This window comes from Electrophorus electricus, chromosome 23 (assembly GCF_041902795.1).
Source record: "Electrophorus electricus isolate QZ-2024a chromosome 23, ASM4190279v1, whole genome shotgun sequence".
Classification (NCBI taxonomy): domain Eukaryota; kingdom Metazoa; phylum Chordata; class Actinopteri; order Gymnotiformes; family Gymnotidae; genus Electrophorus; species Electrophorus electricus.
In genome coordinates, this window is record NC_137519.1 from 5,685,612 (window position 1) to 5,702,468 (window position 16,857).

The 16,857-nt window shown below is 44.7% G+C and overlaps 1 protein-coding gene across 1 annotated transcript; it reads left to right on the forward strand.

The window, feature by feature from the left end:
* Window positions 1–411: 411 nt before the first annotated feature.
* Window positions 412–6,424, forward strand: dnaja3b (DnaJ heat shock protein family (Hsp40) member A3b). The gene is made up of 11 exons (XM_026996594.3): window positions 412–639; window positions 1,243–1,379; window positions 1,543–1,626; window positions 1,780–1,977; window positions 2,382–2,534; window positions 2,754–2,901; window positions 3,131–3,195; window positions 3,566–3,694; window positions 4,281–4,396; window positions 4,663–4,760; window positions 5,597–6,424. The coding sequence occupies exons 1-11, from the start codon at window positions 438–440 to the stop codon at window positions 5,707–5,709; spliced, it is 1,443 nt and encodes a 480-aa protein (XP_026852395.2). The 5' UTR covers window positions 412–437; the 3' UTR covers window positions 5,710–6,424.
* Window positions 6,425–16,857: the final 10,433 nt, after the last annotated feature.

Genomic DNA, 16,857 nt, shown 5'->3' on the forward strand with positions numbered 1-16,857 from the left:
ATTTAACGGTGTGCAGACAATACTTAGTAAGCAAGAAATAAAATAAAATGATGTTTTGCCCCGAGGAGTCCAGAAGAGTGGGGAAGCAGTAAACAATAAACACAGTAATGACCGGTGCTTAGCGCCTCTCTAAACGATAGTAATAAGGCTAAAAGCCCCCAGACTTAAGTTTTTCGGTTGTTCTCGAGGCAGCTCATATATTGTATACCGCTGTTGGTTTTTAGTAAAAATCTATGTTCTCGACACATATTACGACAGATACCCAAAACTCCCCTGTGCGACTAATTGTAAACATCGCTCTCTGTGTAAGGTAAAGGAAAACAGATTGCGAGTATACACCGCCATCTGGTGGCGATATAAAGTAAATAAACTACCGTCCAAAAGTGCCATCGCCCGAGCATGCGCAGAGGCTCGCCGGCCTTGATAGCGACGTGAACATGTCTGCCTCCACTGTCCGTATCTCTGCACGCTGGATATCTAAAACGTTTGCTCAACTCAGTACGACTTGTGCGCCTTTCCCGTCCTCTAGGATTAGGAATATCTGTGGCCTCACAGTAAAAGGATGTCGTTACTATATGCCGGGGCTCCGTACAAGTCGTTGGAGAGACGACGACCGTGTGACATTGAGCGAGTTGTCAGGTGAGCCGAAAGCCGGTTAGGGTTCACTACACAGCTGTCTTAACCAAAAGTAACTCATTCTTAAAAATTATTCTGTCCGTATTTAATGTGTGCAGTACTGAAATGATTGGGAAAAAAGCTCTTCAAAATGTTTTGGTGACTTGGTCTCGAAAGCAGTGGATGATGCAAGTGCCGTATACAGTTACAAAGTTACGGATGCTAGACCCTCTAGTCTGCAGTAACCAAGGCAGGAGAGCTACTATACATTCCACTTGCTGTAAAATTCATATAAAATAACAATTATGTTTCGTGTCATTTATCTTTCAATAATATTGAATCTTTTGCCCTTTCTATTGAAGGCAGTCTTTAGAGACCTTTATCATTAGGAACACACAGAGCAATTAATGCAATAGAATTAATGTTTAATCAAATTCTATTTTATCAAATATTTTTCATTACCTTCGATGCCACGTAATCCGCTGTCCACAGGCATTCGTGCTCTGTCAGTTCTGTCCGCATTTCTGAATGAATTTGCTGACAGGACGCAAACCGAAACCGTACTTGCATTAGTGATGAGGACTTTGGAGAAAATATCTTACCGCCCGTTCTGGTGTGCTGTGACAGGGCTCGAGAGCGTCGGTGTTCCCAGCTCGCGCTCCTTCCACAGCGGTCGCCTGCGACCTGCCCAGCAGGACCTCTACCGCGTGCTGGGGCTCCCGCGCACCGCCACGCAGAAGGACATCAAGAAGGCCTACTACCAGGTGAGCTGGAGAGTCATCGCAGGTGGGTAGCAGCGCAAAAGCGTGCTGCGTGCACTAAATGCTGTAACTAAATGTAGCTAACGGTTCCCTAAAGTGAGACGTTTCCTAGTCCTGTAAAGAGATGTGTATATCTGTGAGAGCTGAACACTTCACTTCTCTACAGATGGCTAAAAAATACCATCCTGACACCAACCCAGATGACCCGCAGGCCAAAGAGAAGTTTGCCAAGATAGCAGAAGCATATGAGGTTAGGCATGCAAGCCCTTCACCTTGATGTGATCAGTCATCTGTGTGATCTTTCCCATGGAGTCCCAGGAGTAAACGGTCACGCATAAAAAGATCGTTTATTCATTCATAAATTGTTGTGTGTGCGTGTGAATGTGCCTCTGCATGTGCACAGGTTCTGAGTGACGAGGTGAAGAGGAAGCAGTACGACACGTATGGCTCGGCAGATCCGAGTGCGAGGGGGGCGGAGCAGCAGTACTGGAGGTACGGAATTCCCACGGACCCAGAGGAGCTCTTCCGGAAGATCTTCGGGGACTTTGTTGGTGCACGTGGCTTCGGGGACTTCAGCTCCATGTTTGAGCAGCCGCCAGAGGTCAGCCACACACCCCAGAGTGTCAGAACTCTGAGCCTTCTCCACAGACTGGAATACGGTAGATGTGCTTTAGAGCTCAGGAAAAAGGCATCGTACACAAACGGCGGAATGTGAAACCAAATAAGACTAATTAGTTCCTTGGTTCTTCTGGTACGGTTAGCAGTAGTAGGGGTTACTTTTTTTTAAAGAATAACTGAAGAGTGCTTTGTGGGAGCTCTATACCCTAATGATTTGTAACACACTATTTATCCAAGCAGTCTTTACTTTCTCACCAAGCTGTGTGTGTGTGTGTGTGTGTGTGTGTGTGTGTGTGTGTGTGTGTGTGTGTGTGTGTGTGTGTGTGCCTGCCTTTTTCTGCATGTGTTTGTTTGTGTATTTCTGTATTTGTTTGTGTGTGTGTGTAGTTTGTGATGGAGCTGACGTTCACTCAGGCAGCAAAGGGAGAGAACAAGGAGATCACTGTGAACTTGGAGGACAGCTGCCCACGGTGCAAGGGCAAAGGTCACGAGCCGGGCACCAAGGTCATGCATTGCCACTACTGCGGCGGCACAGGCATGGTGAGGGCACCACGGCGACTGTCTAGCGATGACTCAGGAACTGAACTGGCTTTGCTGTGTGGAGACATCAGGACTGCTAGAATCAGCCTGATCAGAAACAGGAACTCACATTTGGTTTAGAGTCAGCTTCAACATTTTTGTACTTCCAGAAAGAATTTCACCCTGATTTATTTGTGCTGTTGGCTGTGTGCATGTGTGTGCGCCTGTGTGTGTGTATAGGAGTCGATAAACACGGGCCCATTCACGATGCGTTCCACCTGTCGACGTTGTGGTGGGCAGGGCTCCATCATGATCATGCCCTGTGTGATGTGCAGAGGAACAGGCCAGACCAAACAGAGGCAAACTGTCATGGTGCCAGTACCTGCAGGTTAGCGCTGTCTGTGTGTGTGTGTGTGTTTGTGTGTTTGTGTGTGTGTGTGAAACTCAAATGAAATAGTTGTCAAATTTAATAGCACACTTTGTCAAAAAAAGATATATAGTAACCGAAGCCTACTTACACTTTGTGTATGTATGTGTGCATGCGTGTGTGTGTGTGTGTGTGTGTGTGTGTGTGTGTGTGTGTGTGTGTGTGCGCGACCTTCACTGGTATGTTTTAGGAGTGGAAGATGGGCAGACAATCCGAATGTCTGTTGGAAAGAAGAAGATAAATATCACATTCAGAGTGAGTTTACCGCATCCCTTCATCTGAACCTGGACTGGACATAAAACACACACACACAAACACAATTATTTACACAGTCACAGCACTGTGCAGGCTTGTACCAAATATGCAGTGCATCCTGAAGCACTACTAAATAAATGTCTTATTCCTAATATGTTGGCAGTACAAGGATTACAATGGAATTGAAGAATATTTTCACATTACCAATGTTCAAACTATTTTGTATATTTTGCCAAAACTGTTTAGTTATGCATCAATACTCCCCCCTAGGGGTTAGAGCCATTACAACACCAGGTGCTTTATATAATAGCATATTTTGCTTGCGTAATGTGTGTAATTCTATAAATTGGTGCATGCATGTGTATTTCAGGTCCAGACGAGTCCAGTGTTTCGGCGTGACGGCTCTGATATCCACTCTGATGTGATGATCTCAGTGGCTCAGGCTGTCCTTGGGGGAACAGCTCGAGCCCAGGGCCTCTACAACACGGTGGACATCATGGTGAGAGAGAGACAGAGAGACAGGATGGGAGAGACAGGCAGCGAGATAGACCACTAAATCAGATTATAAAGCAAAGTGAAAGCAGCTGTTTGGAACATTGGGACTATGAAACTAAAACTCATAGTAAATTAGTGTTATCAGGCCCTAAACAGAGTTGGAATTGGCAGAGTATCTCCGTACTGTCAGATGTACAAAGCAGAGAGAGAGCCTAACCAAGTCCAGGCTCAGTGAGCACAGGCTAGCTGTAGAAAAGGGCAGATACAGATAGACCTGGCTGACCAAAGGAAAGAACATGGTCACTGCATGACGGGTAAAGCTGAGACAGAAATTCACTTTCTCCTCGATTGTGAAAAATGTCAAAACCGGCAAAGTTATTTTCACATCAAAAATACAAAACTTAATCCCACAATTTAGTAACATGACCCAACAAGAAAAATTACACATCCTTCCCCACACAGCAACACACATCATTATTACTAATATTATTGGTGGTGATGGTGATTTTGCTGTAATTGTTGTTATTATCTTGTGAAGGTAAAAATGTAAAGTGACTGAGAAAGAAAGAGCATCTCTGTGCTTCCTGCAGATTCCTCCCGGGATTCAAACAGACCAGACAATCCGGCTGGGCGGCAAGGGAATAGCGCACATGGGCAGGGGCGGATACGGCGACCACTACGTCCACATCAAAGTCAGAGTTCCCAGGTAAACACATGGGTGCACAAGCACACTGTCCGTCTGCCTCTCTGGTTCATGCTATTTCGGGTGCACATGCTACCTTTGGTGATACACACACCATCTCAGATAATATACACGCTACCTCCTGTAATATACACACTATCTTGGATAAGGCACACTGCTCTTCCGATCAAACAAATCGGTGCTTCTTGGTCACATTTTCTAGACGAAACGCTGTGTTTGCTCCACGCCGTGGTTCCTGAGTCAGAGTGTTTGTGGCGTGTACCTAACAGGAAGCTGACTCGCAGACAGCGGGAGCTGATGCTGAGCTTCGCCCAGGATGAGACGGACGTGGAGGGCACCGTGCACGGTGTCACCCGGCCACCCACAGGTACAGCCTGCCCTCTCTTTCAGTGCGGGGTTCCACAACAATTATTGCCCCGGATGCTCGGTGCAAATAAAACGTGACGTCAGGACAGCAGCACGAAAAATCACTCACCGGTTTGGGCAAGTTCGTGTGGAGGGCGCAATGCGTTAATAACGTAACTGACGCCAAACTAAATTCACTTGATATATTTAACTCCCTTGTCATGCAAAAAATGGTCTTAAGCGTTCAGGCATCCAGTCAAAACAAACCAATGATATTATCTGTTGACAAACGATCAGAGGAGATGTGCAGGAAAATGGTGAAGCGCAAATACGAAGCAGAGAGACCCTTGCCCTCATGGGTCAATTTTGACCCCTCTGTACCTGATATGTTCTGTGGAGTTTGTAGGGAATATCTTAACAAGGCAGATAAAGTGACACTGTTTTTGTCAGAACTAAAAATCTTAGAAATCGCTCAACAAATCTGTCACGATGCGTATAGCGGTGAAATGCAAGAGCGTCTGGACCAGTGGGCATGCATATGAAAAATGAAGCTGATTCCAAGTTGACCAAGTTAGTCATAACAGCATATTGTAGGGTTAGAAATGGAAGGTGTTTATGTAACCTTATTTACAACAAAAAGAAAAGAAGTGAAAGTATATTGTGAGAATGTACACTTATTTTAAGAATAAATGACCATAACTCAATATGTTATCTTGGGTGTGTTTATTTATATGTGAATAACACTTTACAAAACAAAGATTTGTTCGGGACAGTAGAAATTTGGTAAAGACACCCAACAAAGAATTATGGTCTCTTTATCATTAATAAAAAATGTGTGTGTGTCACCTTTGTGTACAGGGAGCTCTCAGCATGCAGGAGAGGCATCTGGAGCAGAGCAGAAGAGAGAAGAGGAGCAGCCTGAGAAAGAGGAGGCAGGATTCATCTCCAGACTGAAGAAGATGTTCTCATGAAGAACCCAGCAGGAAGGAGGCCTCAGCACACAGCACTTTACTGCACCTGGGTTATCTGCCATCATTGGCTGCTGTCTCCTGGCTTGGTTATCTGCTATGATTGGCTACCGTCTCATGGCTGGGTTATTTGCCATGACTGGCTGCCGTTGCATGGCTGGGTTATGTGCCATGACTGGCTGTGATCAGGGTAGAGGCCTACGAGTGTGGATACTCTTCCAACTCAATTATCTGGGGAAATACAAAGCGCACAGTGGGTGGGAGAGGGAAAAGGGGACATTAGAGAGTGGACCAACATCCAGTAGAACACCAGAGAGCTGCTTCTCTTACCCATCAGACCCTGGGGCTCTAATATCTGTTCATCATAGAGCTTATGCTAATGAAGCTCTGCTAAAAAGTTCTGTGTAACAAAGGCTTGGAACAATGGTTATTAAGAAAAATGCTGATTGACAGACTAATTAATCATATGTTTTTACACCTGTGTGACAGCCGTTTGCTGTGGTATGGTGTGCATTCTAAGAGACTACAGCACCTGCACATTTCTAGCATCATTAAAACAAGTCAAAGTCATTGAGCTGTAAGAGTGAAAAACTGATTTTGTTCTTAATGAAAGCTCTCCAGCCCAGTTCCTCTATGTTGTATGTGTGGGTGGATGCTAGGGCTTCTGACTGAAAAGGAAATTTATGTGATCAGGGATCATTAAATCTGACTGTCATTACCCAATGACTCAAAACATTTCTTTATTAACATAGTACTGCACACAAAAGATTTTAAAAAGATCTCTGATCAGTCATATAGTAGAAACATTTTCATCCATGCATACTGTGGGATGTCTGGTTTAAATAGTCACATCTTGGCTTTTGGATATGATACTATTGAGAGTTTGACTAAATGACAACTTTAACTGCTCTGAAGATTTGAATATACCAAATCCATTTTAAAATGATTATATCCTGTTCAATAGACAATATTGGTGGATTAGGCTTGAAAAAACTTCTTATGCCTTTACTATGTTGTCATTTTCTCTAATTTTCTGTAGCTGTCTTTTGTACACTAAATTCCTCTTTGTCCAGGTCCTCTTCCTCCTTATTTACATTTACAGCTGATGCTTTTGTACAAAGCAACTTACAGTTCTGAGTGAATACACCTTGAGCAACTGAGGGTTAAGGGCCTTGCTCTGGGGCCCAGCAGTGGCAACGGTGGGGCTTGAACTGGTAAACTGATTACAAGTCAAGTACCTTAACCAATGAGCTACCACTGCACTCGTCTGTGCTTCCATTTGCTGAAGATTCTGTTTAAAGATGTGCAACCCTACCTCCCTCACCTCTGCTTCCTTACTCTTGTCTCATGGTCTTCCCTGGGGGTGTTGGATTCCCATTCAACCATTTCCTTCTCTGCGTGACCCTCCGGGCTCAGGGTTGCTTCCGTGGGCTTTTCCTCCACCTCCGCTTGTCGACGCTTGCTCTCTCCACGCTTTCTCTCTTCCTCTACCATCTTGTTCTCCTGGCATTTCTCCTCCACCTGCTGCTGTAGTGTCTGAAATTACTTTGATGTACTGTGGGATTTTTCCCTCCTCACCCTGTACTTCCACCACCTTATTCTAGATACACTCTGTCATTTCGTTTCCAGGGTATCCATTTCGTCTCTTAGTACTGTGATCTGGTCTTTATCTGCAACAATTGTTTCACTGTTTATCATTTCAGTTCGCTTACACAATTGTGGATGTGCTCTGGAACACCTCCAACCTAGGTGTTGTCTGTGTTGTCTGTGTGTCTGAGACCAGTGTGCGGTCCATTGTGGCAGTCTTAACCAGACAGAAAAGGTCCCGGCACTGTTCTATGATCAGTTCCCACAGCCTACTCTGCTGCAGGAGGCAACGCTTAGGGTCAACCTGGAGTCCGTCTGCGTATGTGATCAGGACCATCAGAGGCTCACGCAAGACTTTATCAAGCATGTGACTGAGCATGGGCAACCTGCCTGTAGCCTTCTTGATGTTCCATCTGAGTGGCACCACGATGGGTAGACCAGCCTCGATTCTGGGAGTTTTCATACACTGGCAACGCACCCCTCAAGTCAAGTCTCAGGCTGCGTCCCCGTTGCATATTATTTACTAATACTAACTAATTTTTGAGTATATAGTATGTAGGGTAGTTAAAATTGTCAAAATTGAGTATGCTCAAAAATCCAAGATGCATACGGAGTATGGTTGGAATGGACACTTTTCCCATTAATGCAATGCAAAGCTTAAAAGGAGCTTTTCTCGTCTGGAAATATTTTGAAATAAAATGGCGAACAACATACACTATGATTAATGTTGCAGGTGAACGCTCTATAAATGTCAGTACAACCTGGATTTTTCTTTAGAACAGTAAAAATAATAAAATATAAATGGTTGCTGTTTAAGTAAGAAATGTGTTTGAAACATATTACTTTGTTAGGTTAGCAGCCTAGCTGTAGTAGTTCTTGGCCTTCGTAGGTAAGCTAGGTACCATTAGCCAATTAGCTAGCTGGCTGCAGCTAAATTTAGCTTATACATCTTTGTAAACGAGGTAGAATTTCAGGCCTTAATATTTTAGGCTTAATACCAGTCTTGATGTAATATATAAGCTGAATGAGAAACCTATTCCATCATTCAATAATAAAGACTCGGGTCTTTCAGTAGCTAGTGTTTCTTTATTGACATGTAGCTAAGTTAGCATCACCCAACTTCCCTGCTGAGTGTGAGCTCGGGTTAGCCTGAACATGGTGATTGTTAGTGTGGGCCGAGAATAATTTTATGTTTAGGTGTGATACTACAAAAGGAATACAGTTAACACTAGGAAGTTAAAATTGTTGTCACATTCTTGCCCCTCCGTATATTCAAACTGGTCCAATGGTGCCTGGTATGCGATAAATAAGTCCAACTCCAAAGTATGAGAAACATCCCCAAACCACTATGCTTGTACCTCCATGTTTTACAGTCTTCACAGTGTACTGTGGCTAGAATTCAGTTTTTATCTGTCGTCTTACAAACCGTATGTGGCCTTTAGACCCAATACGAACAATCTTGCTCTCATCTGTCCATAGAATGTTTCGCCACTTCTCTTTAGGCAAGTCAATTACACCCAATTAGCAGCGTGCATGTCATGACTGTTGATTCTGTTAGTTGCCCATTACTCCGCTACACCTAGTCGTGAATTTTTTCCCATGTTGCATTATCTTTTCTGCCAAAATTAGTAATTAAATACATTAGTGATGTTAGACTGCTATTATTTTTGCACATAACTGTATATACTTTCTCAAAACATTATTAATATTTGACTTTAAGTGACATACTGTTAAATTCATGTGAAGTGAGTGTCCCAGTGGTGGTACCTTGTTTCACCTCCTCACCTCTACGACACTCCTTTCCCTTGCTTGTGAACTTTGACCTTGTCTGTGAGGCTGGGACAACACGTCTGGAAATGTCGATCAGGAAGAAGAGAGGGATGGGGAGAGGTGAGTGGGTGAGAGAGATTTGATTTGCTTTTACCATTTCTGTTATTGGGGCTATACACCACAATAGTTTAAGCTTCTAGGTGTAGGTTTTTCCTTTCTGCTATTTATTCATGGGCCAGTGGACAACTGAGAAGCATTTTTATCGAATGTACTGAACCATGCCTGGACAACTGATTTTATTTTCGTTTTCCTGATAGCTACCTTTGCTATGCCACATAAAAAAGTTAATAAAATTGGGACATCTCTGAATGTTTCTCTCCGTATTTTAGCCCATGAATAAATAGCAGAAAGTTTAAACCTACTCCTAAAAGCTGAAACTATTGCGCTAACAGGGTGAACAGGTCCCCAAACTGTGTTCACTGCACAAAAAGATCACAAAAAGAACCTCGGGACAAAAACCACACCGACCCCGACACCAGGATTAAGGTGCACCATCTGTGTGTCTGTGGCTATCCTCCACTGGAGGACAGCTGTAATTTGATCAATTATATGTTTGTGCAATGTCCAGCCAGCAGCATTTAGAGGAAGTTCCAGTGCCAAAGAACCAGACCACCAAGTTCAGGGATAAGCCATGTGAAAAGTGTCCATGTAACACCTTTACAAAGATAGCATAAGTTGTACTTCTACCAGGTACCTCAAATGTTTCCTTCTCTGTCTGGGAAGTCCATGCCCAAAACCAACATGATTTTCATCCTAGACTAAGAGAGTGATTTTAATCTAGCAACAAGAATTTTATTCTTACAGTAGCTAACTATCACTCAGGCCTACAATTTTTCATTACTGGGCATACCAACGCAGTGGTGCTGTGGCTTCAAGATTATTATGTCTTGAAGAACCTTATTAAGAACCTTATAAAAGATGACAGGCTGGCACTGCTCAGGAAGACAGGAGATGACACACAGACAAGAGAGTCAGAGAGAGAGAGAGTGAGACGGGTGATGAGTAAAGTAATTGAGGAAGAAGAGGAGCAAACTGACATGAAATATGAAGATAAAGAAAGAACACATGAGAAAAGCATTAAGAATCCCATGGAAACTTCACATAAATATGAGATGGGAATTAGGATGTGTCAAAGAGTTGTTTTTATCCTGTTTATATGGCCTGTGGGCCACCATGTAATACAGCTTTCCTGTTCAAGATTCTACTCTATAATTATTATTATTTAAATAGTGCCTTTCTCGGACTCAAGGACGCTTTACAGATGTATCAGCTTTTACAATTGCTCACACACCGATGAGAAGCAGCAGCGAATTTGCACACACGTACTCTCTCTCGGAAACCATAGCCGCCTGGGCGACTGCACCAGGCACAGAGGAAGGGGAGGAGGTGAAGACCAGGACAGAGCACCAACCATCACTGGACATACACACACACACACACACACACACACACACACTTACACAGGTCATTCATACAGGACAATCTAGATTATCCAATCAACTTAACCATGTTTTTGGACTGTAGGAGGAAACCCACGCAGACACAGGGTGAACATGGAAACTTCAGACCCTAGCGCTGCGGGGAAAACGCACCCAAATAAGTTCATACTTTCATTCCTTCTCTGGTCCACTAGAGGGAGTTATTGTGGTGTTGAGACGAACACGGAGACAGCTAGAATGGAACAACTGACTCTGAAAATGTCTTACAACATATTATCTATACGCAATCTACAGCCCTTTGTAGATGTATAATTCCTAGCCACTGATTAATTGTCGTTTTTTACTCTTTCCTTAATTTTGCAGATGTGTGGTTGAATTGTTTGTCTGCTTTGCTCCATAAAAGCACTCACAGGCTCACTATAATGTAGTGTAATATACAAAGTCTATAGTCAGCAATGTAGTTAATGCATGGATACATAAGCACATACACCAATGCTTCAGTGAATAGGCCACTATAGGCCAGATAACATAAACCTGTAGACTATAGAACATAGGTTCTATAGACTTGCATGCACACACACAGACACTGCCTAGTCTAACCATGCTTACTGTAGTGTCTGAGGCAGCAATTAACACAGGCCCCATGCTAAGAGCATATTGCAGTTTAAAACATGACCAATATCCACTGTAAACAAAAGATGCATTACAGAGTGTCTCTGTATGGTTTTTCGACGTGTCTTTATATCACAGTGCTGTACTATACACTGCTGTCATTAAACAGTCCTGAATAGTGGTGCGTGTGCAGCTGAACCAGCTGGGATTCTGCAGGCTCAAAATGTCCCAGGGAGAAAGGCTTCTTTGTGCGGTTTATTACATCACCTAATCTACAGATCACCACTGATGGATCATTATAGTGGAAGGGAGTGGTGTGCGTGTTTGGGTGGTTAATGTAGTGGTTCCTCCCTCGCTTTCACCCAAGGCACCCTTAATATGTGTGTGTGCGCACACACACACACACACACACACACACACACACACACACACACACACACACACAACTGATGTATATCTCTCCCCTTCTTAATGATAGTTTTTCCACAGCAACCACAGGACTCTGATCAAGGCAACAAATTTATGTACTGCCATCATTCCCACCAAGTAGTACTGGTGTGTGTGTGTGTGTGTGTGTGTGTGTGTGTGTGTGTGTGAGAGAGAGAGAGAGAGAGAGAGAGAGAGAGAGAGAGAGAGTAAGAAAGAGGGTAGAGGGACAAGACATTACATTTTTAGACTGTTCTGCCACTATGGTAAAGGAAAAACCTCATAAAGTAATTTCATTCACAGTAGAAAAATATAAAATTAATTAATCTTCAATGTCCCTTCGAGTTTGTATTGTTTGAGGAAGACTTACGTCACCAGGGGTGATTTATAATACTTCTGCCATAACTGGAAAAGCATCAGAATTTGGGTGTAAAGATGCTTAGGAATGATCAAAATCAAGGATTTCTATCTAGGTTTAGTTGTGTAAAGGTCTCATGTTCCACACAGCCGCAGGAAGCTGCGAGCTCCGCAAGCGTCCCAGCAGTGCAGGGGAGCTGGGTTAGCTCCGCGTGTTCGAGGAGAGGGGGATCGCCCAGGGTCAGCAGCTCACCATAAAGCATAAACCTTTGATACAAAGCTGTGCATGCAGGACACGTGCAGGCACAAAGAGAATGTACATCAGGGGGAAGAACCACAGCACAGTTTAAAGGATGGATAAATGGAAATGAGAGTGAACAGACGGATGGATGGATAAACGAACAAATCATTTTTGGAGAGACAGAGATGACAGTTAAGCTCGCACTGATCTCAGATCAGCTTGAGTGCATGGCTCATATAGATTTCTCCCCTCGAGTGCTGAGGTACCCTTAAGAGTATATACCTGGTAATTAACTCAGGAACTCACAGTTACTTTTATTGAACTCGAACAAAAATGGGTATCATGGAGTGAATGTAAGGAATGAAGCAGGCAGAGACTGGCTTGTCGAAGTGTAAAAAACAAATTCTGATCTTAATCTTGCAAAATCACTCTTTCTCTTCCACTCATCTTCTCATCTTCATCTCTTACACCCCCTGCGGCATGAGAACTCAGGAGGCTCAGCTCCTGCTGTGGACTGTCCAGACAGCATCTGCGCTTCCAGACAGCATCTGCGCTTCCAGACAGGATCTGCGCTTCTAGACGCTTCCAGAGCCAGGAGCTCTGTGGTTCGATGAGCTGCTCCACAGCAGCTGGGACGTTTTTCGCATTGCGTGATACAAAAAATCAGAGGCTGGTATGGTGGCTGCTTCCTGCTGAGCACAGCAAAGAGGCGGATGATGCCTGGGGCCTTGGTCAGACCACCTACAACACACACACACACACACACACACACACACACACACACACACACACAAACACACACACACATGCACAAAGAGCTAAGAGCTTTCACAGATAAATCTTTTTCCATGATTGAGGGTTTGGCCACAGAGAAATGTTCCTGCTCTAGATGGCCTCGTCTCTTTACTTAGAGGGGATTTTTTTACATATTGCTCCCATGTAATTGAAGCCATGATTTAAAATAAATACATAAAATAATGTATTCATAGATCAAAGGCAGCATGAGGACCAGCGTGCAGACGGAGGCTGCAACAGGACTGTAGGATATCAGGGCCCATTAGTGAGAATCATCTTCACCCACAACCTTTAATGTAAGCGGAAAGCTGCTTGGCCCATTCATGAAACAGACAGAAAACAACAGTAAAGTGTCATGAGAATAATGAACGTAAGCATGACTTATAGAGAACTGACTACAGAAGTCCACAGACCGGCTGTCTAGGTCCGGCGCCCACTCACGTGAGTGCTGCCACAGCAGGTGAGCATGGCCTAACGCTACTGGCTGCATGTGCGTGAAATGGCCAGGAAATGGTTCATGAACGGCCAGAGACGTGCGGTCTGGAACTAGCATGAGTGGCCATATCCTGCAGTTCACCCCAATCCCCCTCAAGAGAAGGCAAACCACAGAGAGGAGCAGCTAATGTTGAGAGAACAGAGGTGCCGGCCAGCCTGCTGCCCGGCTGTGCAAATAAAGGCACCTGTCTCTCCACCCTGTCTCTCAGCCTATACAGACGTTTGCCTAGACCTGCATTAATGAAGCTCCTATGAATATGCAAATTGGTAAGATATATTTGCACTCAAAGGAAGCAGGCTGTTTAGATCCCTGTTCACCGAGCAGCAAGGTGACTTGCTTGTGTCGGACACTCGACCCCAAGCTGCCTCAGGTTGCTGTTAACCCATTACACCTGCAAATTACCAGAATTAAATAAATACACTTGCAAAGAAAGAAAGAAACAGGAAGATAATGAAGGTAAGCAAGCCAGCAACTGCATAATGTTATACAAGAGAAAATCCTTCTTCTTCTTCTGCTTCAAAAAAAAAAGGCCACTCCATAAAATATAAACAGCTTCCTTCTCTCCACATTCCTCTTTCTGCAGGTTCTTTCTGTCTCTTTATTGCAGCCCCTCAGCTGTGACACCCCCACCCCCCCACCCCCGTTTGATCCTGCTCCGGTTAGGCCCTCAGATCCTCCCCTCTGGGCCCCGAGGAGCCGGGGCGGGGACACAGACCTAGGTGGGGGGTGACTGACCTGAAGGTTAGGGTTAGGGTTAAGGGAGTTGGGTGGGGTTGTTGCGAGGGCAACAAAGAGCATGCAGGCAGGAGGGCGGGATGAGCCTGTTAAACCGCTACATTTAGTCTTTAGGAGTTGGAGGCCTCAGCTATGCCTTTGGGACAGTGGCGACCCTCAGCTCCATCTCTGTAGGGGAAGAGACACTCTGCTACAGTCCACAGGGGCTGTTGTACGTGATCATGGAACTGGTAAACCATAAAAGTGTGCTATTTACTATATATAGGTATGTTTTTGTGTGCGGGTGTGCGTGCTTGAATCTGTTTCTGATGCAGGCTAAGCTGGCACCTGACTGCTCAACAAAAGCCAGTGTCACAGGTTAAAGGTCAAAAGTCATGATTATATGGTGGGCACTCTGAATAGTCAGCAGTTAAATCACTCCTCACTTCTGTTTAACTCGCTCTCACTCTACCTCGCCGGAGCGTGTGATCTGTAAGGGAGCTCAACGACACGCAACCACAGCAGATGGTTCAGCCCGTCTCCGGCTGCCCGGGGTTTTACCATCACACATCGCTGACCTCCCTGACAAAGGGACAAAAGAAGAAGAACTCCGACCTGCAGGACGGCCACATGGACTGCACGGCAAACCGATGATCTGGGATTGCAGCATGTTTTTGTTTATCTTTTTAAACTTTTGTTTTCATTTTTTCCCACGTTTTTATGCTCTTCTCCATCAGGCGTATGGTTTCTCCTGCCTCAGGCTGTTGTTGTGTCTGGGGAAGTTGACATTTTCCTAGTTAGTAATAGCTGAACCCCTTCTTTGTCCTGTGCGGTGGTGCTTCAGGCTCTCTCTCCCTACTTTGGGATGCTCTTTTGAGGCACTTGCCGCTGCTTTTTCGCTGTTTCGTGTGCTCAGCTCCCTTTCTGTCCTCTGTGCCTTTATTCCCTCTGCCCCTCATCTTAATCCAGAACGTAAGCCTACCGCCAAGCGTAAAGGCAGTTCAGAGGAAGAGAGAGAGAGCGAGAGAGAGAGAGAGAGAAAGAGAGAGAGAGCGAGAGAGAGAGATACTAGTGATTTTAAGTAATAAAAAATTAGAAAACAATGCACTGGTGTTGTTTTGCATTGGATTCCATTATTTCTGAATAATGCCTTACTTTATGATCATTCTAAAACTAATGGGTTTCATATAGGATATCTCTGAAAGTTTATCATTCCTCACAAACTTTCCAGTATGTGAACTTAGGGAAATGTGTGTATGTGCATGTGTGTGTGTATGTGTGTGCGCGCGTAGGATTTAGTGACCCTTCTTGTCAGCTCAGAAACCATTTCCTTTGTTGTCTCATCAAAGCCAAACTTGCCCCATCGCTATAAACTCAGCAGGGGAAAAACCACACTTTTGCACTGTTGCCCCCAGCTACCCCCCACTGCCTATGTGGTAACCTCCACCCCCCCAGATTGTGTGCACCCTTCATTTCCTCCTCGCCTTTCACACCAGAGCCATTCCAGTCAGAAGCTCCGTTCCCAAGCCACTGGTCACATTTGAGTGACTCAGCCCTTGTGCTGACCTCATGTTTACAGCACGTATGCAGAAACCATTTCCATGGTTTATGACTTGGATTGCTGAGGTATATATGATGAGCAGTACTGCCCTCTGCTTCTGACGCAGAGGTCACACGCAGGTAAATGGATGACAGGCATGGCGACAGGGTCTGCCCTGTGTCACTGTCCTGCAGGTGAGTGAGGTAGTGCACTGTCCTCAGAGGTAGTGTATAAACTGTCGTCCCATGTCCAAATCTTGTCGGCATGTCTATGTATGTGACATCTCCCTCTCTCTCTCCCTCTTTCCCTCTCTCTCTCTCTCTCTCTCTCTCTCTATTCTTTATTCATTATGCTGGCTTTTAACAATTTTGAATTGATTGTGATGAGAAGCGTCAGGATTAAACCCAAACCAAACATGAACACGATGGACTTTGAGTCTGTTATTGAGGCTTTAAACAATCTAATGGCGTTATGGAGCACTGGGTTACCGCGCGCGCCATCTGCTACGCAGTAACTATTACTGCTGTCTTTCTGATGTAGTCCTCACATCTCTCTCTTTTTCCCTCACTCCATGATATTGCATTACATAAGAGAAGAGCAGAAGAAATGGAACAGGAGGGCAAAATGATAAGGAGGAATTGATGGATGAGTGAGCGTATATATAAAAGACATGGATGGATGGATGGATGGATGGATGGATGGAGTGCATGCTGACTGTCTTCACCCATGGCTATCATCTTCCTCACCAATGTGTTCTCCACTTCTGTCTTTCATTCTATTGCTTATAGAATTATGTAAACCTCAGCCAAAACACACGCACACACACATGCACGCACACACACATACACACACACACTCACACACACGCGCACCCACGCACACACACACACACACACGCACGCACGCACGCATACACACACGCGCACATGCACACACACACATACACACGCACACGCACGCATGCACACATACACACACACACACATGCACGCACGCACACACGCACACACACACACATACACGCATGCACGCACGCACACATACACACACACACACACACACACACGCATGCATGCACGCACACACACACACACACGCACACACATACACGCAC